This window comes from Pongo abelii, chromosome 13, assembly GCF_028885655.2.
Source record: "Pongo abelii isolate AG06213 chromosome 13, NHGRI_mPonAbe1-v2.0_pri, whole genome shotgun sequence".
NCBI lineage: Eukaryota > Metazoa > Chordata > Mammalia > Primates > Hominidae > Pongo > Pongo abelii.
The window spans coordinates 20,864,595-20,891,429 of record NC_071998.2 but is presented as its reverse complement, the minus strand read 5'-3'; the positions used below and the strand labels follow the sequence as shown (position 1 = coordinate 20,891,429).

Here is a 26,835-nt window from a genome sequence, read left to right as displayed (position 1 = left end):
TGTTTTGTTTTGTTTTTGAGACAGAGTCTCGCTCTATCGCCAAGGCTGGAGTGCAGTGGCGCAATCTCGGCTCACTGCAACCTCTGCCTCCCGGGTTCATGCCATTCTCCTGCCTCAGCCTCCCAAGCAGCTGGGACCACAGGGGCCCACCATCACGCCTGGATAATTTTTTGTATTTTTAGTAGAGACAGGGTTTCACCATGCTAGCCAGGATGGTCTCCATCTCCTGACCTCATGATCCGCCTGCCTCGGCCTCCTAAAGTGCTGGGATTATAGGCGTGAGCCACCATACCCGGCCAGCACAAGTATTGTTATTATCCCCATTTTACTTATGAGAAAACTGAGGATAAAGCAGTGGTAAAGCCAAGTAGATTGGAAATAATAACTTTGTACACAAAGGAAGAAAAGCTCATATTTGTTTGAGATGTGATAATAACCAGTGTTCTCAAAGCTAGGAATAAAGGAAGAATCACATAGACTCCAGAGGTAAGCCTACATTCACTTTTATTACCACAATCTCCCAAGAGATTACGTGAGCTCAAAACTAACATAACAGGTTGCAAAGTCACAAGAAGCTGCTTCTGAAGCTTGTGCTCTTAACCATGACACTATACTACTTCCAGCAGTCCTCCAGACATGGGTCCCTGACGCACTCCCCAGTAGAAAGCACACCACCGTCCTCTCCCCAGGCCTTTCTGGGCCAGGCATGGGGTCTGCAAAATTCCATGCCATTGCTCACCACACCATCCTACCACAGCATCTCCTCAGAATTCCACATTATCTGCCCAAGCCAATCCCCTCATACTATTAGCGAAATGCGGCCATTCCTCCTGGCAGATTCCCCATTCCTCAGGACCTCCCACCACTATCTTCACCTACCCTCGACCTCCCTAAGCGACACCTCTTTGACTCCACTGACCTTAATCTCCATTCCCCAGCTCCAGCCCCATGGATGGACACAGATAGGACCATTATTAACCTGTCATTTAGAACTCATCTAAGTCCCTAAGCTCCTTCTGAAAGCTTGTTTGTCATAATCTTCCTTGCGTGCTCTCATCCTGATGAGCCGGCTCTTGCCAGGAACCCTTGAACTACTGTAACCAACAGGTAGATAAAGTTATCTGTCGTCTTGGTGAGCCTGAAATGAAAACATCACCAATCCTGTGGCCCTGACCCAAGAATGGTCTGCACCTTCTTAAAAGCATTGACACTGAGCTGGACTAGGTGATGGTCTTCAATAAAGTCATCCCATTTGGTTTCATAGCCAAGACATGGGGAAAGAATCAACAAATTCATCTTTTCTCCAAAACAGAAGAGAGGAAATGCAACCACATGCGTCACTGAATGCCAAAGCTCAGAGCTGGAAGGGACCCTAGTGGTTACCTCTTCCAAGCCCCAATCTGACACTTGAAACCCCTCCTCAGTCTTTCTCCCAAGTGGCCTCTCTGCCCACACCAGACACTCTCAGTGACAGAAGACTCCCAGCCCAATCCACATTTAGGCAGCTCGACTGCTTGGAAGGTTTCCTTCAACTGAGGTGAGAGCTGCCTCTCTGTAATTTCCACCTAAATCCTGGGTCTGCCCCTTGGAACTACAAAGAAGTCTGCTTCTGTTCCTTCTCCACAGGAGCCCTTTTGAGATCAGATCACATTCTTTCATATCCACTGAGTTTTCTTTTCTTTTTTTTTTTTTTTGAGATGGAGTCTTGCCCTCTCATCCAGACTGGAGTGCAATGCCGCAATCTTGGCTCACTGCAACCTCCGCCTTCCAGGTTCAAGCGACTCTCCTGCCTCAGCCTCCCAAGTAGCTGGGATTATAGGCACACACCACCACGCCCGGCTAATTTTTTGTATCTTTAGTAGAGACAGGGTTTCACCATCTCAAACCAAGCTGGTCTCGAACTCCTGACCTCGTGATCCGCCCACCTCAGCCTCCCAAAGTGCTGAGATTGCAGGCGTGAGCCACTGCACCCGGCCATGAGTTTTCTTTTCTATAGGCCAGCCAGTTCCACTTCCCCTACAAGTTCCTTATAAGACATATTTGGGGGTAGGGAAGTAGGGTGGTAGGGTGGTATAAGTAGGGGGCAGGATAAATGGGCATTCATGGAAATATTCCTTCCAGGAGTTCAAAAAGCAAAAGTATTCTCTAATTGTTGTCCTTTCATATGTCTATTCTATTAAGCTTGTTAATTATGTTGTGCAAATCTTACAAATATCCCTGCCAATTTTTTGTCAGCTTGATTGATTCATTAACAAGAGGGGCATTTTAGTCTCCCCAAAATATCATGGGATTTGTTCATTTGTTCATTGACATTTTTTGCTTTAAATATTTAGAGACTCTGTTGCTGAGTGCATACAGGTTCAGGAGTGTTATATTTTCCTACAAATTGTTCTTGTTATCATTAAGCAATAATCTTCTTTGTCTTTGAGCATACTTTGGGCCTTAAAGTTTATATCATTGATAATGAGATTACTATCACATTTTATTTGGTTAGTATTGCCATATTTTCCTCTCTCAGTCCTTGCAAACTTTCAGTACCATTTTGTTTTAGGTTAATTACTAAAAACACCACATTTCTGGTTCTTGGTTATTTTACGTGTCTTCTATTTATCTTGCAAATCCAATCTATTTATCGAGACTACTCAAATATTTTTATTTATTTCTATCCTCTATTGTGTAATTTTATATTTTTAATTTACCTTTCTTCTCCCTTACCTTCTGTTGGATCCACTAAGTATTCTAAATATTTATTTTTGCTTCTTCTGGTTTGCACATTATGCATCCTATTACCATAATGGTTATCCTTTAATTGTTATCCTTAATTTGCTCCCTGGCATCCTTGACCTAACACAGCCTAACGTTTATCAATATATCTATCTTCCTCCTGTGAAATGCAAAAATCTTAGAATGTTTTAACTTAGATCAGCCTCCGCCCAATCTTACATATTATTATCGCCTTTTTTTCTACTTTGTTTTAAACCTCCAAAACTATTAATTACTTTTACAGGTGATATTATTTATTGGACAAACCTATTTAGATTATTGTTCATTTATCTATGTATTTGGTTACCGTCACTTCTTAAATCCCATTCTTTCCTTTTGTATTTCATATCCTTCTTGTAGGCAACATATGGATGACTCCTTCTGTTTTTTTAATATGCTCTGACAATCTCCCTTCTTTTTTTTTTTTTTTTTGAGACAGAGTCTTGCTCTGTCAGCCAGGCTGGAGCACAATGGCGAGATCTTGGCTCACTGCAACGTCTGCCTCCCAAGTTGAAGTAATTCTCCTGTCTCAGCCTCCCGAGTAGCTGGGATTACAGGTGCATGCCACCACGCCTGGCTAATTTTTTGTATTTTAGTAGAGACAGGGTTTCAATATGTTCAATGGTATATTTAGACCATTCAAATTCAAAGTGATTATTGATATAATTGGATTCATATCTACTATATTTGTAACTTTTCTACTCGTTGAACTTGTTCTTTGTTTCTTTACCTCCCCTCTTCTTCCTTCTCTGGTTTCAACTGAACGTGTCATACAATTCCATTTTATCTCTTCTGTTAGCGTTTCAATTATATTTCTTTTTTTAAGTATTAGTACTTTCCCTAGAGTCTGCAATATACATTTATATCTAATCTAAGTTCACCTTCAAATGGTACTATTCCTCTTCAATCATGTACCTTCTAATAGAATATTCCCAGTTCCTCATTCCTGTCCCTTAGGACATTGCTGCCATTCATTTCATTTATCCATATGTGATAAATCACTCCATACATTGTTATTATTATTACTTTACACAAGCAGTTACCTTTTAGATCAATTAAGAATAGAAAAATCAAAGGTCTTATTTTACCTTATTTATTCTTTCTCCAACTCCCTTCTTTCCTTTATGTAGATGTGAGCTTCTGAACTACATCATTTTCCTTCCTCTGGAGAACTTCTTTCAACATTTCTTCTAGGCCAGGTCTGCTGGTGATGAATTTCCTCCATTTTTGTTTAACTGGGAAAGTCTTTATTTTTTCCTTCACTTTTGAAGTATAATTCCCCATGATATAAAATTCTAGGTGGGTGAGTTTTTTCTTTCAACACTTTTAATGTCACTCCACTCTCTTCTTGTATGCATGGTTTCTGACAAGAAATCCACTGTAATTTTTATTCTTGTATCTCTATAAGTAAGGTAATTTTTACCTCTGGCTTCTTTCAAGATTTTCTATTTGTCTTTGATATTCTGGCATTTGAATATTATATGCCTAATGTAGATATTTTGGTGTTCTCTAAGTTTTCTGCATTTGTGGTTAGCATCTGTCACTAATTTTGAAAAATTCACAGCCATTGTTATTTCAAATATTTCTTCTTCTTCATTCTCTCTTCTCCTTCTGGCAACCTAATAATAAATATGCTATGCCTCTTAAAATTATCCCACAGTTCTTAGATGTTCTGTTCTGGTTTTCTGGTTTTGTTTTGTTTTTTCTCATTCTTTTTTCTCTTTGCTTTTCAGTGTGGGAAAGTTTCTATTCCCATATCTTCAAGCTCCCAAATTCTTGGTTTGGGTGTGTCCAGTCTAGTGATGAGCCCGTCAGAGAAAGTCTTTATTTCTGTTACTGTGTTTTTTATTTTTCTTTTGATTCTTTCTTAGAATTTTCATCTCTCTGCTTACATTACTCATCCATTCATGTATGTTGTTTACTTTTTCCATTACAGTCCTTAACATATTAATTATAGTCATTTTAAATTCCCTATCTTGGCCAGGCACAGTAAATCACACCTGTAATGCCAGCACTTTGGGAGGCCAAGGCAGGCTGATTACCTGGGCTCAGGAGTTCAAGAACAGCCTGGGCAACATGGTGAAACCTGGTCTCTACAAAAAATACAAAAATTAGCCAGGCATGGTGTTGCTGCCTGTAGTCCCAGCTACTTGGGGGGCTGAGAGGGGAGAATCACTCGAACCTGGGAGGTTGAGGTTACAGTGAGCTGAGATCATGCCACTGTACTCCAGCTTGGGTGACAGAGCAAGACCCTGTCTCAAAAGAAAAAAATATATACCTATCTAATAATTCCAAAGTCTGAGTCTGGTTCTGATGCTTACTTTGTCTCTTCTCACTTTTTTTTTCTTGCCTAATATTTTGTTGAAAGTTGTACATGATACATGAAGTAATTGGACTAAAGTAAGGTTTCATGTTAATCTGGCAGATCTCAGCTGTAACTGTATTCTTATGACTTTCTAGATTTGGGAGCAGCTGTTTGCCCTGTGACCTCAATTTTCTGATAGGCCAAGAAAACGTGTTGATTTTCCTTTTGTTCAGCTTTACTTCTTATTGTAAAGATCAGAGTAATGGTGTCAAAATTCCACTCGTCAGAGCGGAAACTGCAAGTCTCTCATATCTTTCTTATTGAAGTACATGATTTAGCAGTTCAGCAAGAGTCTGTGAGTGGTAAACTCTCCCTGCCATTATCTGAAAATGTCTTTATTTGCCTTCACTATTAAATGATCATTTATCTGAGTACGAGGTAATTATTACTATCTCTTAACACTCGAAGATATTTTCTGTTGTCTTCTGACTTCTAACAATGCTGAAAAAAGTGCCCTGTCAGTCTAAAAGTTATACTTTCTCTCTGGTTGCTTTCATAATTTTCTCTTGTCTTTGATGTTCTTCAATTTCACTAAAGTTTTGCTTAGCTGTCTGTTTATTTTTATTTAACTTGCTTGGGATTTAGTATGCTTCTTCAATCTAATGATACATGTCTTGCAACAGTTTTGTTTCACAAAGTCTTAGCTATTATTTCTTCAAATATTGCCTCTTTTCTCTGTTTTTATTTTTCCACGCCAACTATTTGGTGTATGTTGGACTTTCTCATGATATTTTGTTTTATCTCTTACCTTTTTCTTTCATATTTCCCAACTCTTTAGCTTTCTATGCTATGTTCCTGAAAGTTTCCTCAGCTCTGTCTCCTCCCAAATCAGTAATTTTCTATTCAGCTATGTCTTATCTGGTATTTAATCCATCAGTTGAATTTTTAATTAATTCTCACCATCATAATTTTTATTTCTAGAAAATTTATTTGATTCTCTTTCTAGTCTGTTCCTTCTTTTTTCATGGCATTTTATTCCTTTATAATGGTTTCTAGTCTTTTTCATCTCTTTAATCATTTTCTAGTCTCTTTCAAATTGTCTGTTATCTTGGGTTCTTGGAATACTCATTTTCCTGGTTATGTCTCCTAACTTTCCCTCATTTTCTTGGGTGGTTTGACATTTTTAAATTGTGAGCTTATTTAGTAGTTATTATTTATTCTGTAGGCATGTCGTACATACTAAATTGTGGAAGGATCCAGATGAAAGTTTTTTTATATGCACCTGCGAGGCATCTCAGGGATTTCACTAATATGCATCCAGTTTTTATATTATTTCTATTCTTGAATTTTTCAGAAATATTTTGTTTTTCTCTGAGTCCCATGTGGAATCAAGTTTCCCTACTGCCTCCTTCAGCTTGTAGGTAAAACTTACCTAGTGCCCATTTCATAGAAAGTGCAGCCCTTCCAGGTTTCTAGTTTTTTGCAGGAGCTTTGGTTCCCACTCCTATATATCACACAATTCTAAGACTACATCTTTTGTCTCAACATCAGCATCAAAACCCCAGCCCCTGTTCACTAGAGACTATATTGAGAACCCATTCCCTGGGCCACCAGGACATTAGCTCATGCACTTAAAGTTCTGGCTTTGAGCTGCCTTTTAAATTCCAGCCGCTGAGGATTTCCCTCTTTTTCTTTCAAAAAAAAAATGTATATATATGTATACACACATATATATATAATGCTTTATTGTTACATTTGATCCAATTGCTTGCAATAGGAGAGCCTACAGTAGCTCAGATCTTGTTATAAGAATCAGAAATCTATGTTCTTTTTTAAAAAATAATTTACAAAACAATAAATGTTTATTTTTATTGTTTTTTAAGAGTTTTGTAAATAGCTGACTTCCTTAAGTCAAACTTCCGACACACCCTCAAAACAAACAAGGTGTAAGGCCAAAATTATCTGTTCTTTTGTCTTTTTTTGAATTGCAAATATTGGATAGCCTTGTTTGAGGGGAAATATCTCTACTCAAAAGTCAATTCTCACACAGTATCTTTGGCTGCATCAATTGCTGTTACTTTATGCCACACAACACAGCACAGGTGGTCAATGTCACTGACATGGCATATCTGTAAAAATTTCTTGGATGAATGAATGAATAAATGAATGAAAGAACATCCGAGCAAGGTGCAGGCATCTCTTTGACAATTCACTTGTAATCTTTAAATCCCACAAACACAGAATTTACCTGTCATCAAAAAGAGTGAAACAGACAGGAGGAAAAACTGTAAACAAGTCAAAATAAAAATAAGTGATGGATTTCCCATTTGTTTTATCACTCACAGAATGTTAGAGCTGGAATGGATCTCAAGGATGACCCAGGACAATCTCCCACCCTAAATGCAAAAACCATGACCCAGAGTGACTAGCCCAAGAGCCATCACTAAAGCCCAGAACCCCACGCTTTTCACTATGGCAATTTGCCCGGTATTCCCTCAAACATCCACCTCCCTTACAAAGCAGGAACGATTTTTATTGGGGAGCTGTCCTTGTGCTTGGTTCACAGGAAGACAAAGACTACTCAACTGTTTAGAAAATATTTCAAAAGCTACTTAGAAACAAATGGACATCCCCAGGCAATATTCTTGGCAGCAAATCAAGCGAAGAAGGTTGAGGTCCCCTAGAGTCCATGTAATTTTCATCCTTGGGTCACTTTGAGATGATGACTATAGAATAAATAGAATAAGGGAGAGTATGGCTGGTCTAGAGGCACCCGGCACTTCTAGAGATCTAGGGAGCAACAATTCCAGAATAATCCTTGTGATTATCTCATTCCGAAGGCAAAATAGCGTCCAAGTTAAATCTTAAGCAGTTCCGTGTTCAGGAAGGTATTTCTACCTCCTCTCCTCCTGCTGGGAACAACTGGGATGAGAAGCCCTGTCCCCCTGCCTCCACCCTCTTATAGCTCCCTGCCATGAGAGGAGTCACTTATCTGACTGGTCAGAGCCCAGGACATGCAGTGAGCTGTGCTCGCTGGTGGGCGGCATCACTGTGCCTTGCGGCTCAGAAGCCTTTCTCTGGAACTTCAAGCTTCTACATGCTTCAGGTTTCCCATAGGAAGGCCCAGTTAAGTCTGTCTCTCAGTTCCATCTTCCCCTCCTGCAATTGGGTGGGTAAGCCAGGGAGGGTCTGCTCTACAGGGCAGTCAGTTTGGGAAATAATGTGCCAGAAGCTTCACTTTAGGTCTCCTCTAAGGGGTGCTTAAGTTAAGCCTAAGTGGTACTGCCCAACTCAAGTTTTCAGAGCCCCTAGAAATGGTTGGGAAAGTATGGAGTGAGTATTTGGGTACTTGTTCAGTACCCAAATCAGTACCTTGTCCATTTTCGCTAGGCTGGCAACCCTACAGAGGAAGAATAAGAAAGAAGATTCAAAGCTCCAACAAAACCCCAACTCTTCCTTTCCACAAAAGCAGAGCCTTACAAATAGTGTGCCAAGATATCAAACTCTCTCAGCCTTTGGATGACCAGGGGACATGTGGGGAAGCTAAAGCCTGTAGGCCAGTTGCCTCCAGCCACGAGCATCCTGTTTATCCCGGTGTGTTATGCAAATATTAACACTTCTATGTGTGCTATGGTAATTGGGAAGTCCTGAACAAAAGCACATCCAGCCTACCATCTCCTTCTTTAATCTCTAAAACATATGACTTCTCCCTTTTTCAAGTCCCCAAGTCCCTGCCTACCAAGCTCCCACCAGAGAAGTCAATGCAAACTACGAAATTCTTATTCTCATCAAGAGTTGAGCTGATGCAGTTGATGGTGACCACTGGAGGCACCTTCCAATAGACTGAAACTTTTCCACCTAAGGAGGACATTTTCCCAGGGGTACCCTCTGGGTGGCAGGAGGTCTCAAAGCCCCAAAGCGTATCTTCCCAGAGCATCAAGTTGGAAAATCTAAGAAGAGCTACCCTAGAGGGTCTGGGATCTTTTCTTAGTTAAGTTGGGCTATCAGAAAGGCTGCTTTCTTGAGCCTCATAGTCACAGTAGCCCTGCCCCTGCAGAAATGCACTGATTAGCATGTGGGCATCATACTCATCCATAAGACAAGCTCTATACAACCTACTGCAGGGCCTCTAAATGTGCTGTTGAGGACCGTGACCATTGCCTCGCTGGTCTATCCACTGAAAACCCATGTGAAAATTTCCTTCCACTCTAAATGTCAGGAAAAAAAAAATGGCTTCCATTGAGGAATTGGACTCTTCTCCAATGGTGGACAATGAGAAGAACACAACTGATTGCATTTCCCATTTTGCTTTGACCATCAGGAAGCTCAGAATCAAATTCAAGCTAACTCTAGGAACTATGGGGGCCTGGCTAGAGATTTGGAGGGTTGGTGGGGGGAAGTGTGAGGAGGTGGGGGAGCAGAAGGGAAAGGAGAGAAGCCGTGCATGATGGGGCCACACTTCCTGGGCAATACTACAGACTGGAGAGAAGCCAGACTCAGGCAGCCATCTTCAGGGGTACAGCAATGTCGCTTATACCCTAGCAATAGCCTCCTGGTCCCCTAGCCCTCCAAGTCTCCCCACAGCTGCAAGAATAATCTTCCACTCTGTGTTGGATTGGATCCTGATATTCCCTGATTTAAAATCCCACAGAAGCCTCTCTTTGCTCTCAAGATAATATAGTCCAAGGCCCTGGCCCCGGCACACAAGTCCCCTCGCATGCAGAGGGACTTACAAGTCCCCTCGCACCTCACTAACTCACCACATACCACTTTCTGCTAACGTGCTGACCAGCCTACTCCTCCCCCATGGGACCTGGCCCTGAACTCCTGGGCAGAGGAGGCCAGATACTGTCTGGAGGCAGCAAGGCTGACAGCAGCCACCAGTATCCTGGCCCTGGCATCTTCACTAGAACCCCAGCCCTGCTCCCTGCACTAGAGGAGCTGGAGTCATCCAATAGCCTCCCAAGACCCTGCAGTCCCCACCACTTTGCTGCTCAGGGCCATGGCTCATGTGATGCAGACTGACCCTCTTTGTCCATCCTAGTGAGGATTCCTCAGGGGAACTGCCCTTCAGTGCCCCTTCTGGTGCTTAAGTGTAAAAGGTCTTCTCTACTCCTTCCCCTCTTCCCACTAGACTCTTCTCATTCTTATCTTAGAATCATTCTTTCAGGTTGGAAAGGCATTGGCATTTAGATAATTAAGCCCTCTGGATTCTTAAACTTCTAAAACCACATATATGAAAATGGATAGATTCTACTTGCATGCCTCCAGCAATGGGAAGCTCACTACTTAACAAGGAGGCCCATTCCACTGTCAGAAGGCTTGGGCTATTAGTGAGTTCTTTTAGCCTGTCTTCTTCCTTGCCCACAACCTCAAGCCATCTCTTCATCAGACCAAATGGCCCAAATTTCTCCAGTCATTCTTCCTAGGTAAGAATTTTCAGTTGCCTCTTCCGCACAAACTCTACTTTTGCAAAGAAGGAGCTTGGCCCTGAGCACAGCCCCATGAGGAGAGAGGCAGGTTGAGAGGAACAGAACCAGCTCAGAGGAGAATGGGACAGTCACCACCCTAGACTTCTGTTTATGCCTCCTGAGACCACACTGGTTCATGTGGCAGTGCTAGCACCTCCTAACTCATGCTCAGCTCCTTGCATGATTAAATTGAACCCCCAGGTTGCATCTCCAGGAAACTATCCATCTCTAAGAGTCAGTGGGCAGCCTGTGCTTCAACTGGGGGGGTACCCCAATGGCCACCAGCCTGGGCTCTGGAGCCAAGGACCTGGCTTATGATCTTGGCCCCATATTTACCGTGTGCCCTTGGCTAAGTCACTGTACTCATCTCACCAAGCCTCAGCTGTTCTGTCTGCACAATGGGGATGATGGGAGTTGTTGTGACTTGGTAATGAGGTGGGGTAAGTAAGGGTCTTTTCAGAACAGAGCCAGGCACGCCATAAGCAATGAATGCATAGTAGCTACAGCAATTACTACAGCAATCATTAAAACCCAATGTATTTATGAGCTCAGATAAGAGACAAGTTGGTGCAGGCTGAATTGGTACAGGGTCAGTGAAGGCCTCACAGGGCAGGCAGGACTCCTCCTGGGCCCGGACAGGGTAGGATTTAGAAACAGGCTGAAAGAATGTTCCAGGCAGGGAAGCAGTGAGCAGCAGCTTAGAGAGTGAGCCACAAAATTAAGAAAGTAATAACTGTAGTAACTGTCACCAAACACACTCAGAGCCTCACCTGGGATTCACACGTTCATGCACATACACACGCACACACATGCGCACGCTAGCCCTGAGAGAGGCTGGGCCGTGGGCAGCAGCCCCCTTGGACACAGGAGCAGCCCGGCCTGTGTGGGCAGTGAAGGGTCAGGCCTGGCCACAGCCAGAGGGTCTTGTGAGCACGCAGAGGGACATGGGGACGGTGAAGGGGCGTGATGGGGATGAAGGTCTGGGGTTGGGTTTCAAGTGGTAGGAAACCATGAGGCACTCTTATGGGAGGTAGGCTTCAAGAAGAAAGAGATCCAACGGTAGTCTCAGGAACAGGTTGAGAGGCAAGAGGTCCCAGTGAAGGTTGCTTCCAAGGTGTGCAGAATAATCCAGGCCACAGATCCCGGGCTCTGGGACACACTGCCCTCAAAGCAGTCACACCTCATCTCTGCATTCCAGCCCTCTGCGGTTGAGGTCCCCTTCTGCTCCTCCACCCCATTGTACCTGACTTCCTTTCACTGCCCCCCATTTCAACCATCCAGGCCCCCTTGCAGCTCCCTGCCCACACCTGCATTCCTCTCTTTCCACAGTCCTTTGCCTGTGCTGCTCCTTCGGCCTAGAATGACTTCTCCAGCCCGCCATCTGCTATTGCCACGGGGCTGCATTCTGCCTTTCCCTCAAGGCACCTCCTCCAGGAAGCCTTTCCCTTTCTCAGCCTGGCCCACCTGTCTCCCCACCCCCTCCTCTCCTTCTCCCTTCCTCATGGTGGGACACAGATCCATAATGAAGGAAAATGAGCTCCCTGAAGAAAAAAAACACATCCTCTTTCTCCCCAGGGTACCCAGCCCTTTTTCTGCCTCATGGTTGAGGTTCAGGCCATCCCTGATGACCAAGGTCAACATGCTCAGAAGCACAAACCAGCCCCTTCCCAGGAACAGGATGCCCACAGGAGAAGGCAATGCTAGAATCCTGTTCGGCCCACCAGCCTGGAGAGGTGCTACCACTGAGGGGGCAAAGCAGCTGATGAGAGCAGGAGGCATTTCTAGTGGCTTTCTCTGTTAGACAAGGGGCAGATCTTCTCCTGGTTTAACCCCCTGTGACCTTTGAACTTCCTGGGAGGTCAGCAGCACGTCACCTTCCCCAGCTGTCTCTCTGTCTCTGGCCCAATGGGAGGGAGGGCCCTGGCCCGTTCCATTTTGCACCCGTATTGATCTGTTGGCAGCAATGGGCTGGATAATTAGCCAGGAATTAGGGTTTCTATTACAGCCAGGAGGCTGCTCCAGCTGATTTATCACCTGAATAATTTACTGTGATTGAAAGGAAATTAAAATGAACTCCATTTGACAACTGTGAGCTTTTATGGGCTTTAGTGAAGGCTCAAAAGCCAGATTAATAGCCTGGTGTTGGTTAATAGTCTGCCGAGAGTAAATACGGCAGGCTGTGCTCCGCGGCCTTCCTGTGGCCGCCGGAGGAGGGACCTGCTCCCACCAGGAGCGCTGCGACGACGACAACGTCAACGGGAGTTTTACTGAAACAGATTCCACTGTTGGAAACATACACACACACATGCACGCACATACACGCGTGCGCGCACACACACTCGCCACCAGCAGCTTTATTTTCTGCTCCTCCTCCAACGTGATTTTTACTCACTCCACATGTAGGGAAAACAGAATTGCTTTTTCAATAACCATTTTGAAAAGGAAGTGTTTCATTGCCCAGGAGTGGTCAACATTAACCCCTTCCACCCAGGGCAAAGGGTTTACTACATTTCCCTATAAAAGCCAGCAGCCTGGGCCCACCCACCCAGGTAGATCTTGGCAGGAAAAGCTGCAAGTGGGGCAGGCTCCGAGCTAACAGCAGTAACTGTCAGGACCCCTGCCTGGCCCCAATGAGGAATGTTCTTCCCATGGGGGACAGGGTGGGAGGATCCGGGAGGATGTGGCCTCTCCAAACCTATGGCAAGTTCAGAGAGTTCTGGAATGACAGGCAGACTCTGACTGCAATAGGCCAGGTCTGGAAACCAGCCAGCCAGAAAACTGGCCCCTGGAATCGTCCTGGACCTGGAGGCCCATGGAACCATCTTGCATGAGATGAAGACAGAAGACCCTGAGATGGGATTCCAGCTCTGCGGTTCAACAATCTTGGAAACTCCTTGAATAAACAATCTGTGAAAAAAAAATGTTCCAGTCTATACAATGGGGCTCCCAAATCGTGCCCAGCCTGTTTGGCAGGCATTTGCCTTGGGGGTCCAATGAGAGGATGGATGTGAACGGTCTTTGTGAACTGAACGCTGTGGTGTGTAGGTGAGGAGGATCGCTGTTGTCACGTTCGGTTTCAGCTGCTTCGGCTGTTCTTGTTGTTGTCGTCATCAAAATCATGATTGCTCCTACCACAGATATGGAAACTGAGGCCCAGAAAAACAGTGACTTGCTCAGCAGGGCAGAGCTAGGACTCAAATCAAGCTTCCCGACCCCAAGGCCAGTAAGTGCTCTTTCTTCCCCACCAAGCTGCTCAACGAAAGTGACAGCAAGGCCCCCATCCAGGGCACTAGGCCACAGAGACACAAACTGAGACAGCTTGATCTGCTCAAAAATGGAAGAGGCAGCCAGCCTCTGCGGCCAGCACCTCAGGCCCCCTTCCTGTCACCACTGCCATGCCACGCTGGGGCTCACAGGCGAGGCCTGTGGAACATTCATCTCTCAGAGAGCTAGCATGAGGGGCTCAAGGAACCTGTACCCTTGACGCACATCCCTTTCCAGCCTGCGGCCCCTTTCTCAGGCGTCATTTGTCCAAAGTGATTGGGAATCGGGTACGAGGGTATGTCATTCATAGTCCAGTGCCTGTGCGTGTGTGCAGGTCAGCCCCGTCGCCTCACCTTCCATCTCTCCTCATTAAGACACATTACAGGGAGGTGAAGCAGATTAACCAGAAAACACTGGGTCAGTCATTATCCCGCCACACAGTTCGCCTGCAGTCGCCATCTCAGAACACACAGTCAGAGACAGGCCTGCAGATGTGCCCGCTCATTCTGAAGGACACTGGAGATGCTGAGTCCTCACAGAGTTTGTAATCAGGTCTCCTCCCCATCAGACCCCATCTCTCCATGAGCCCATGGGACCTGTCCTTCAAGCCCCCCATCCAACACTGCCCCCTCAGTGCCATTGTCCTTAATGCTCCCAACCCAGGTAACATCCCCCTCTCTGGCTGACACCTCATCAGGACCCTCTGAACAGTCTCTCTTGTCCTGCAGGTTCTGAGTCCACAGCACGCTGCCCCTGAGAGACTGGACAGAGCTGATGAGCACCTGGCACTGCGCCCGGCTCCCAGCCCACGTTCAGGGAAGAAGTTAGAGGAGTGGCATGTGAGCAGGTGAGTGAGTGAATCCATGGGCGGCTTCCGGACCACTCAGAGATGAGGCCTTGCAGGCTGCATGGTCTTCCTGGGCACTCTGAGCTAAAGGAGTTATGGTGCAGATTCTGAGTCTCCATGACAGTCATGCGAAACACAGAGGGAGTCTCACACTGAGTGTCTGTGTTAATAAGGGGTTCACAGAAACACCTGTGCTGCAGAGGCCAGGCGGAGTGCAGAGGTCTGGATCCCCGCTCTTCCCTGTTCACTTGCTGGGTGACCTCAGACATGCCCTGTCCTCTCTCTGGGCCTCTAAAAAAACAAGAGGTTGAAATCTTGCCTCTGTGGCTCCTGTTACCCCTAAAATTACACGATCTTGTCAGCCATTAGAAGATAAACTTTCTGGCCGGGCGCAGTGGCTCATGCCTGTAATCCCAGCACTTTGGGAGGCTGAGGCGGGCGGATCATGAGGTCAGGAGATCGAGACCATCCTGGCTAACACGGTGAAACCCCACCTCTACTAAAAAATAGAAAAAATTAGCCAGGTATGGTGGCGGGTGTCTGTAGTCCCAGCTACTCGGGAGGCTGAGGCAGGAGAACGGCGTGAACCCGGGAGGTGGAGCTTGCAGTGAGCTGAGATCGCGCCACTGCACTCCAGCCTGGGTGACACAACAAGATTCTGTCTCAAAAAAAAAAAAAAAAAAAAGATAAACCTTCTGGCTAGGCACGATGGCTCACACCTATAATCCCAGCACTTTGGGAGGCCAAGGCGGGTGGATCACCTGAGGTCCGGAGTCCAAGACTAAGCCTGGCCAACATGGTGAAACCCCATCTCTACTAAAAATACAAAAAAATTAGCCAGGCGTGGTGGCAGGCACCTGTAATCCCAGCTACTCAGGAGGCTGAGGCAGGAGAATCGCTTGAACCCAGGAGGTGGAGGTTGCGGTGAGCTAGGATTACACCACTGCACTCCAGCCTGGGCAACAAGAGCAAAACTCCATCTCAAAAAAAAGAAAGAAGATAAACTTTCTTCCACATTCTGGAGGGAAGAACGTGCCTCATCCAGGAAGGTTTCCTGATCGAGGCCCCTCTCACTCTCCTCCCGTGTCGGAGAAAATGTGCCTTCTGCCGTCTCTCAGAAGGGCTCTGAGCAGAGCAGAGAGGATGCTTGTGATGGAAACAGACTCTCCTCCCTGAAGTCCAAGATCTAGAGTGTGTGGGGGTGGATATGCCCAGCACCATAACCATGTCCTACCCAGCAGAGGTGTCACTTGACTTGTAAGAGAAAGACTAAAATCCTCAACCCAGTCTACAAGACCAGGCCCACCTCCCCAGCACCATCCCCCGCCCATCCCTGAGCCACAACCACGCCGGCTCTCTCCGTTCCTCGTTCCTGCCGCCTCCCTCTCAACTCAGGGCCTTTGCACTTGCTGTCCCCTCTGCCAGGCACTTTCCCTCCACCCCCACACCCCTTCTCCTTGCTCCACCCAACCCCTTCAGGCTCAGCATAAATACCTTTCCCCCAGGAGGCCACTGAGGACTTCAGGCTGGCTCAGCCTTTCCTTTAGGCTCTCAGAGAACCTCAGACACCTCCTCCTTAGCACCAAGCACATCTGTAACCCATGACCCTTTAGGTAATTCTTTTATTGGGATTCTTCCACAAGTCTGTAGGCTCCCTGAGGGGAGGTCCAAGCCCATCTTGTTCACTGATGTGACCCGGTGCATGGCTCCATGCCTTACACAAAGTAGACACTCATCATATCTGTTAAGTGAATGCATCTTGCAGCGTGGCCTTGGGCAAGTTGCTCTGCCTCTCTGGACCTTGGTTTTACCATCTGAAAACAAAGTGGCTAGAAGGTCTGTAAGAGCTCTCATAGAAACTGCTCAGACACAGACAGACTGTCATAGACGGGCGGACCCAGAGGCCCTGCTCTTCCCTCACCGCACGGTTCTCTCCAGCACCTCGCCTCTCCATGGGAGCTGTGCAGGCAGCCTACACTATTTGGAATGACTTTTTGGAGAAAATTCAGAAGCATCCTCTAATTAGCATTTAGAGGAAGCTCAGTGCAGCCAGTTCTCACCACTAGTACCAGCGAGGAAAGTGCTGAGGAAAGTTATTGTCTGTAGGGTCTCTTTGGTTGGCCCACGAGGTGGGAGCTCTTGGCAGTTCAGAGCCATGTCTAGCCTGCAAGGTTACCTGTCAAGGCCCTGACACACACTGGGTGTCAGGAAATAGTCTTATGAATTGAATCTGGTAGTCCAGGGACCTTAGTCAGGCCTCAAGAGCCTCTCACTGGGCCGAGCCTTGTGATCTCGTCTCTACAGCCATGGGCAGCGACTACTCCGCCCAGGGTATAGCAGACAGCCAGTCAGCCAGAGCTGGCCTTCCTGCTTTCTCCCTCTCTTGCAAATAACCCAGGTGGGAGTTTGTGCAATGAGACATTTCTTTACCTCCAGACTTTTGGATTCAGTCACTAAAAGCATGACACGGCCACCTGGTGAGAAGGCAGACAGTGGGATACCCACCTGATCCGTCATTCCATTGTTCACGGCCGGTGAGCCCCCAGGCCACGTGCTGGTTACATATTTCCACCATCACCCTGACTGACAAGATACTGACCCAACACCACCTTACGCAGCCCGAAAGATCATTACACCCTTCTGTCCAAAGAGCCCTTGGAAAGGACACCAGAGCAGCCAGAGAAGTCACCCACCCCCTGGCTGGCCACGGACAGAGGCACCAGGGCAAGAAGCCACTGGAGCCCCGGACAAGCCCTCCTGACCTTGTAGGATGTAGTGACTGCCCAAATTTGGCCAAGATCACTGAAGAGACCTCTCTGAGCAGAACCTGGTGTGCCCTCACCCACACCCTGCTAGATGCCTCTGCCTTCAGGAACCTGGCTGGGCCAGTGTGGCAGTGGCAGGTGTGGCGGGCGTGCATCACGGGGCATACCTGCTCGGGCTTGATGGGCTCTGTGGTGGTGAAGATGTCTGAGTAGTGCTGCCTCTCAAACACGCGGTCCAGCACCTCCAGCTGCTGCTGTGTGAACAAGTCTCCCCGCATCTGCTTCCGGAGGAAATCTCTGCCCGGAAGTGAGTGGCCGTTCGGCACCGGAGACTCCTGAATACCTTTGATGAGCAGGAGAGAGGAAGGGTGAGTGGAGGTTACACACGTTGCTAAAGAAAGACAGTTCAGACCCTGAGACTATGGAGAGGACCTGACCCCAACTCCCTTCCTGACCGGAGAATACACCAGCAGGGGCTCAGGTAAGGCACCGCCTTTCCCAAGGTCACCTGCTGGTAAGTGCAGAGTCAGCCTCCCACAGCCATGTGCCAGGGACTGTGCAAAGCCCTTTTGACACACATCATCTCATCTAATCCTCATGATGACCCTCAAGGTAGGTTATTTTCCCCACTTTGCAGATGAGAAGACTGAGACCTAGAGAAATTTATTGGTTTGCCTGAGGATTCGAGCTTGGGCTGACCCACAGGCTTAGTCATCAGGTGCTCCTGCTCCTCCTGTCCTAAAGACCTTCCTGGGAGGTACAGTTTTTCCCAGAGTTGAGGTCCTTACCCTGGACATTTGCTACCACATCATGTGACCGGTCAGTGAAACACTGTGCTAGGAAGACTATAGGAAAACGGGACTCTCATACAATTCTGGTGGAAGTGGTAACAACACCTGTGCTAGACAAGTCGCCAAATCTATCAAAACCACAAATGTACCTTCCCTTTGATATAGCGATTGCACTTCTGGAAATTTATTTTACAGCTCAACTTACACATGTGAGAAGTGATGTATGTACAAGGTTCTTGTAGCAAAAGACTGGAAACAACCCAAGAGTTTATTTGTGGGGGGTTGGTTAACTCAGCCAGGCATACTTGCATAATGGAAAACTGTGCAGCAGCTGAAAAGGAATGAGGCTTCCTTCTGTGAATTGCTATGAAAAGATCTTCAAGATACGTTGTTATGTTAAAAAGTAAAAAACAAGGTACAGCACAGCATGTATAATGTACAACCTTTTGTGTAAAAAAGGAAGGAAATAAGACTATGTGCAATATAAATCTCTCCAAAGGATATATGAGAAACATTTACAGTGGTTGCTCATTCAGGGAGGTAGGAAGTGAGTGAGTGGAGGTGAGGGGGAGACTTTTCATGGCATGTTTTTCTTTGGTTTGGTTTGGTTTGGTTTCAGAAGTTTAAATGTACTGCTTATTGCAAAATGTAAATTAACTACGTATAAGATTAAATTCCCTCTGTGTTCTGTATTGTTGGCTATTCACACCGTAACAGTCTCTGGTGATGATGCTTACATGTCAAAAGAAATATTATGAATTATCAACAAAGAAACAAATGGGATGAAATATCTTCTGTTGTGTCTTAAGCTTGAACTGTTCAAAATAAAATCAAGCACAGAGGGCAAATGCTTCCCGTGAGGAAATGGCCTCGGGGGTGAATCATTCCCCAGGGCTCTCTGGGACCACATGGCTCACGCAAGGCTGACCAGAGGCTTCTTGAAACTCAGGCCCAGAGGTGAGGCATCTGCCTTTGCAGTCAGGAAGCCCTGGGGAAAACCAGCGTGGGTCTGCTCTCATGCTAAAAGGTGCCCTTACTCAAGGCCTTGTCTGACCCCGCCCCCACCAGCGCACTGCTGCCCTAGACTAGACTTCATCCGTCACGTCAAGCTCCCACCCACGTGAGGAATGAGGCCAGGCTAAAGACCACGAAGCAGTGAGATGTGGTGTCACCAAGACTCAGTCAAAAGTCAATGCTTCCTCAACTGTACTTATCTGGGGACAACTGCAATGCAGGGCTGACATTTGAACTAAGACAGCAGCTTTGAATTTTGGCCTTTCGGATCCCCTGAGAAGCCAACAGGCTCAGAGGACCCAGCATCCTCTATAGGAAGGGCCTTCAGAGGCAGCTCATGAGCCCTCTGAGAAAATGGATTCCCCACCAATTTTGACCCAAGAGGATACTGTAGGCTGGGCCACAGCCTGAGTGACCAGATACCCCCACATGTGGGCCAAGGCAGAAGTTGGCCTCTCTGACCAACGTTCGCCAGCCTGAAGCCTAGGCCCCTCCTCTGGCAGCCCGTGACCCTGGCCTTCCACAAGACAGGCGCCTGCTCCTGCCCACAGGGCATCATCATCCTCAGAGAACCTTCTCCCATCATGGCCCATCCCCATGGGGACCATTCCCACAAGGTCACCAAGACTAGCAGGTATGGGAGCTCACGGCCCAGTCTGTCTGCCCAGCAGTGTTCTTCCATTGGTCAGCACCCACCAAATGATCCTTTTCTCAAAGGTTCTATGCACACACACAAATGCACACACACATGCACACGCACACGCACACGCACACCAGGAAAGATGGCTTAGTTTTTCCTACTCAGCTGTAGCTCTGCCCAGTCATCCTGGTCCCAGTTACTCCTGCTAAAGCATGATGTGGGCCTTGGTCCCCAGGACACCACTAAGTTCCTCCTTGTCAGAAGGGGCCCATCCACTTTCAAGAGCTTCTCCCTCCACCAGCTTCAGTTATACTTTCCAGACCTGACCCTGCCAGCCAGGCCCAAAGCTCAGTGAAGCCTACTTCCTGTCAGCCATCTCCTAACGACTCCCGCTGAGGCCTGGCTCTGTCCCCAGCAGGGCAGTGCCCAGCTCCTCCGGCCCACCCAGGCTGCTCCATCAGACCCCCTCAACTCTGCCCCTCTAGGGGGCATCTCTTCAGCCAGCCAGGCCATCCTCCCAGAGGAGTCCTCATGCTTGATCCCTCTCCCCCGGGACTCATGGGCCAGGCTCTTTCCACAGCTCAGAGCCCAAAGCTCAGAGAGGGTGGCTCCACTGAGGGCCCCTGGGGGCAAGGTCACTGTCTGGTCACCCAGTAGAGCCCAGCACAGAGTAAAGGCTCAGGGTACACAGGCCCTCAAGTGTACACACAGGGGGTGTTAGGAGACCCTCCCCCTGAGGACACCACACAGACTCAGCACAGGCAGCCTCTCTGGACCCGCGCCCCTCTCTGCAGTCTCCCCAGAAGCAGACTGGCTGCGTCCTGCTCTGGTTCTTTGAGAGTCAGCCATAGCCTCTGTCAGCTGAGCCTGTAAGGATATCTAGGCTGCCAGGCGCAGTGGCTCATGCCTGTAATTCCAGCACATGGGAGGCCGAGGCGGGTGGACTGCCCTCGTAGGGCTGCGAGCTGGGCAGAGCCTGCCTCTCCGGGCATTCACCCTGTCCCGCGATTGCCCTCACTGCTCTCACCCCACCAGCACCTCGCTTGCTTTCTTTACTAGGGAAATAAAGGCAATAGTTTCTGTCATTTCCTTAAGAAGGATTTGGACACTCCAAAACACATAATCAGTTATTCATTGGTTTAACAAATATTGATAAAATATTTACTCTGTATCAGGTAATATTTTTTAAGTAAATACATTTAAAAAATAAACAAAAACAGGGGATACAGCGATGACCAAGACAAGCCTCTCTCTCTCCAGTCTAGAGAGGGCAGTCCACTTTAGTCAAGTGATCACAGGAATAAACATAGGATTACAAACAACTGTGACTGATGCTAGGGTGAAAAGAGAGCATAAAAATATATCCATGTGACCATGTGTAATGGAGAGGGGAGTGGCCGCCTGTGGGAGGAATCAGGGAAGTCTCCAACAGGAACTGCATGGAACCATGAGGAGTGACCAGAAAGAGGGGGTGGGGCAGAGAGGGTGCCAGACCCAGGAGACGCTCGTACAAAGGCCCTGAGAGAAGGGGGTGAAAGGAACAGAGGGAGAGAGGGAAGAGGCCCCAGGAGAATCTGGAGAGGCTGGGAGGGATTGAGCCAGACAGCCCCAGAGGCCAGAGAGAGGATCTGAGCCTTGCTGCAGGAGTCTTGAGGAGCTACGGGAAGGGCTGGGGAAACATGTGCCCTCCACATTTCTCAGTCCCAGGGCCCGGACTGCTCATTCCTTCAGGTCAGGCCATGCTTTCTAAACTCCGCTCCCAGGCCTCCTCTAGAAAAGAAACTAGGGGCCGGGGGAGGTAGGAGCTTGCATTTGTGGGTGTTTGAAGGTGATCTGCTGATTGGCCTGTTCAGCCGCAGGTGATTCACTGTGCCCATATGGAATGGAAACCATCTCCCATGGACACGGGCATTGTTTTCCAGACAGACACAGCCAGAAGCACACATGTCTCCTCCTCCAGGATGCCTTCCTTCATGCCCCAGCTGGTCTTCCAGCTCCCGTTCTTAGGGCTCTGGCCACTTTCTCCCTTATTTTAGGAACCACATCCCCTGGGCCCTTCACTCCCACACTGTGCTATGAGCTACCTTCGGGGCAAAGGTGGGAGGTAATTCATCTCTCTCTCCTCCAAAGCCAATATCTGTGGAATAAATGAATGAATTGGTACTACCTGTGACAAGTGTGACAAGTACCATCACTCTGCATGTCTGTCTGAAAATGTCAGGATCCCTCCATCTGACCTCACTCATTCATCATTCTTCCCTCCACCAAGCTTAGTGAGTGTTAATGCCAGGGATACAGTGATGGGCAAAAGCTGACCCAGCCATTGTCCTCATGGAGTTATGTCCAGAGGAGGTGGCAAAGAGTAACTGAAAAATAATTGGACCAGTAAAGGTACAAGTATCAACCAAGATAAGTACTCTGACTGAAAAGGCGCATGGTCTTACGAGGGGACCCTCTGTCCTGCCTCTGGTGTCGCACACAGTGGGTACTCAGTGAGAATGAACCAACAAACAGATTATATGCTCAGAGACAGCTACAAAAATTAATCCCAAAAATCAGCCCCTGCACAAGGGCAGGTCTGAACCTCCAGGCCTCCAGTGTAAGCTTCCTTAGCATTTCTCATCTGCACCGTGAAGACGCTGTCTGACTTAATTGGAGAATGTAGTCTTGGAGGCAGGCTACAGAAATGCTCAGACCCATTTTATTCCAGGGAGAAAAGTCTGAACTCACAAAGTGAATGGTATGCTTAAATATATGGACAGACACAGGCAAAAGTACAAAGGTATACAGGGGGCATGGTATCTTTAAATCTTTTTTTTCTACTCCAAATCAAATAATATGTAATAGACCCAGTGCTGGGCTTAGTCAACCATGGCTCGTAGAATTAACATTCTGGAAGCTAGCTTCAGGGGAGCAAGGGGCAGGAAGCCCCGTCTCGGGGAGCAAAGAAATGCTGGCTTTAAATTTCAGGTTAAACCAATGTTATTCACAACCCAGCTTTGAAGCTAAAAGCTTTACACAATCGGGTCTGGTCACGCAAAAAGGGAAGAAGCAAAATAGCCTCAGATTCCCATCTGTCAAGAGAAAGCTGTCTCTTGTGTGTCTTAAAAGATCATAAACCCATTGCATTTTCTTCAGAGCACAGCAGATTCAGGGGTTTTGCATTTTTCTTGAAGGGTTCTGGTTTGTTTCTTTAAAAATCATCATGCACTTTATGTCTGCAGATGCTCACTGGGAGGAAAAAAATAAAAACAAACAGGAATCTCTGAAATCCCTCCTAGCATCATGGCTTTTGGGATGTAACCCCATCTGGAGGCTAAAGAGCCCCAGGAAAAGAGGCTAGAGCCGCCAGGTCAGCCTCCAGCCTTTCTCAGAGTCCAGGTCCTCTGCAGAACCCAGGCCAAAGCCAGAGCCCTTATACAGCTTCCTTCATCCTCACAGCTGCTCCTTAGCATGGCAGGGCAGTGGCAGGGCCCAGTGGGAAAAGGGTTGGGAGCCAGCAGTCCCGGGTTCTAGCCCCAGCTCTGCTCTTACTTGCCGTGTGGGCCCAGGCAAGTTCATCTCCCTCTCTGAGCCTCAGAGACCCCAATAGTAAGCTAAGGTAGCTGAGTTGGTCATTTCTAACCCCTTTCTCCACCAAAATCCACCTAGATTTTGTGTGCTAAGTAGTATTAAATGAGCATTGACTTATTTTCCCATTTTGGTTGTTGTGCAGTCTTTATAGGGGACTCCCTGGCTATGATCCATCCCACCCGTAAGAGACTACCTGAGCCAACCAAGGGGATCCCATCCTCTTGAATGAGCACTCCCGTGATGAGAGGCCTGTTGGTTGGGGGTGGTGGGAGTGCTGGCGGAAAGTCAGAGACAGGAATAAATCCTTTTTCTTCACAGGGATATATTTATTCTTAAGCTGTTTGAAACTATGAAAATAGGCCGGGCACGGTGGCTCATGCCTATAATCCCAGCACTTTGGGAGGCTGAGGCAGGCAAATCACTTGAGGTCAGGAGTTCAAGACCAGCCTGGCCAACATGGTGAAACCCTCTCTCTACTAAAAATACAAAAATTAGCCAGGCATGGTGGTGGGAGCCTGTAATCCCAGCTACTCAGGAGGCTGAGGCACGAGAATCTCTTGAACCCAGGAGATGGAGGTTGCAGTGAGCTGAGATTGTGCCATTGCACTCCAGCCTGGGCAATAGAGTGAGATTCAGTCTCAAAAAAAAAAAAAAGAAGAAAGGAAAGGAAAGGAAAGGATAAACTGTGAAAATAACTCCCAGATCCCATTCCTGTTTTATGCACTACAACCCCCCACCTTACCCCAGGGTCCAGGGCTGTCTCTAGATCGGCCAAGTTTGCTGCTTGTAACCACAGGCCTCTGGCACTGCCTGCACGCCTAGACTTGCCTCCCTTGTGAGGATGGGGGACAGAGCAGGTCCTGATGGTCATCTGCCACAGGAGCACAGAGCTGGGGTGACTGGCAAGATGAAATGATGTGACTTGGGGCATTTTTCCAGTTTGGGTCAAGTGAGTCCAATGAGCTTGGAGTTGGCATCTTCAGGTGGCTGCAATGGCTAATTCTCAAAACAACCTATAAAGCAGAGACCCACCAAATTCAGACCATGCTAATTTGTAACTTTAAAGAATTATTTCAGGCTGAGAGCAGTGATTCCTGCCTATAATCCCAGCACTCTGGGAGGCTGAGGTGGGAGGATCACTTGAGGCCAGGAGTTCAAGACCAGCCTTGGCAACATGGGGAGACCCCCATCTCTACAAAAAAAAAAATTTAAAAACGGCTGGGCATGGTGGCTCACGCCTGTAATCCCAGCACTTTGGGAGGCCAAGGCGGGCAGATCACCTGAGGTCAGGAGTTCAAGACCAGCCTGGCCAACATGGTAAAACCCCATCTGTACTAAAAATACAAAAATTAGCCAGGTGTGGTGGCACATGCCTGCAGCTACTCGGGAGGCTGAAGCAAGAGAATCAATTGAACATAGGAGGCGGAGGTTGTGGTGAGCCAAGATCATGCCATTGCACTCCAGCCTGGGCAACAGAGTAAGACTCTGTCTCAAAAATAATAATAATAATAAAATTTAAAAGTTAGCTGGGGTGTAGTGGTGCAGGCCTGTAGTCCCAGCTACTTGAGAGGCTGAGGCAAGAGGATAGCTTGAGCCCAGGAGTTCAAGGCTTCAGTGAGCTACGATGGCGCCACTGCACGTTAGCCTGTGTGACAGAACAAGATTCTGTCTCCAAAAAAAAAAAACAAATAATTTTTTGAAAGGGATAGGAAGCCAAGGGATTTGTTCTGGGACTATGTTAGCAAAACTCCTTGTGCAAGACTGAGAGAGCATTGTCTGTCCCTAGCAAAGAATGAAGTGGGGCTGACAGAGCTAACAGGGCTGCAAAGCTCCCCACACCCCCTGTTCTCACCCCTGATAGAGCGCTGTTCAGTGTCAGGCACTGAGCCAAGTTATTTGTGCATCCTTCAGTTTCTTTGACCCTCAGAACATCTCTATGAAGTATGTATTCTTATTCCATTTTACAGATGAGAAAACAGAGGCTCAGAGAGCTTCAGTCTCTGAGGTCCCTCAGCTCAAAGCGGCAATGCTGGGATTTGTACCTAGGTCTCTTATCTGCAGATCCGGCACTCGGGACACCTCCCTTTACTCTTCCTGTCAGCTGCTAAGATGAAAGCCCTCAGTTTCGTCATCTGTAAACTGAAAACAACAGTATGCAGGACAATTCATGGGGCTTTTATAAGGATTGAATGAGATAATCTCCATGACACTCTAACACGGTGCCTGGCACAGAGTTTAGTGTCCGAATAATGCTAGCTGCTGTCATCCTCATTTTCATCAAGAAAACCCTTCCAAGTCTCCACGGGGACAAAGCCTGAGCCCCCGAGGCCTCAACGACCTGCCCCTCTAGTCAGGGTCACTCCCCACTTCACCCCACAATGCCATCCCAGCAAGCCGTTTGTCAGCCTTCATGTGTCTCTTCACCACTGCTCCCCAGTGCCCCCGGACATTCTGCTCCCTCTGCTGGCATGCCTTTCCCTCCTGCCCAGCAAGACTCAGTCTAAAAGCTGCCTCCTGTCTGAAGCCTGCCTCCAAATCCAAAGGCTGAATTCACCACCCTTTCTTCTGGGTATCCTCAGCACGTTGCATGGGCCACCACTATGGCCTGGATTTTACTCTCACAAACCATTCTGTGAACTCAGTCCTCTTGGAACCTCCACTTTACAGTTAAGGAAGCTGGCACAGAGAGATGAAGTAATTTGCCCAAGATAACACAGCAGAGAGTTCGCACAGCTCCTACATGTGCTAAAGTGAAGTTGGGCACTGTGGCAGACCCGGTACAGATCAGTGGGGAAGCCTAGGCACTCTGAACTCATGCGGGCCCAGGTTCGAATCTCAGAACTCTGTCTCTCACAAGCCCATGATATTTGAGCAACTTCTTTTTTTTTGAGATGGAGTCTCGCTCTGTTGCACAGGCTGGAGTGCAGTGGTGCGATCTCGGCTCACTGCAAGCTCTGCCTCCCGGGTTCACGCCATTCTCCTGCTTCGGCCTCACCAGTAGCTGGGACTACAGGCGCCCGCCACTATTCCCGACTAATTTTTTGCATTTTTAGTAGAGACGGGGTTCCACTGTGTTAGCCAGGATGGTCTTGATCTCTTGACCTCGTGATTCATCCGCCTTGGCCTCCCAAAGTGCTGGAATTACGGGCGTGAGCCACCACGCCCAGCCTTGAGCAACTTCTTTAACTGCTCTAATCCTCAATTTTCTTATCTGTAGAATGGGATAATAATAGTATCTGGAGTTGACAAAATAATTTAATGAGAATACATGTAAAATACTTAGCATAACTCCTGACACATAGTAAGTGCTCAATAAACATGAGCTGTTTCTAGAATTAGTATTTTTTTTCCCTGCTAAAGTATGAGCTGAGGGCAGAGCCCATGTCCCATTTACCTCAAGCA

General features: G+C 47.4%; 1 protein-coding gene across 1 annotated transcript in view; it reads right to left on the bottom strand.

Annotated features, from left to right (window-relative positions):
- PAX5 (paired box 5) overlaps nucleotides 1–26,835 on the bottom strand; it is a 201,499-nt gene that overhangs the window by 115,443 nt on the left and 59,221 nt on the right. The window contains exon 6 of the mRNA XM_002819613.6: nucleotides 17,583–17,758. Within this exon, the coding sequence (XP_002819659.1) occupies nucleotides 17,583–17,758 (176 nt within the window). The remainder of the gene's footprint in view (nucleotides 1–17,582; nucleotides 17,759–26,835) is intronic.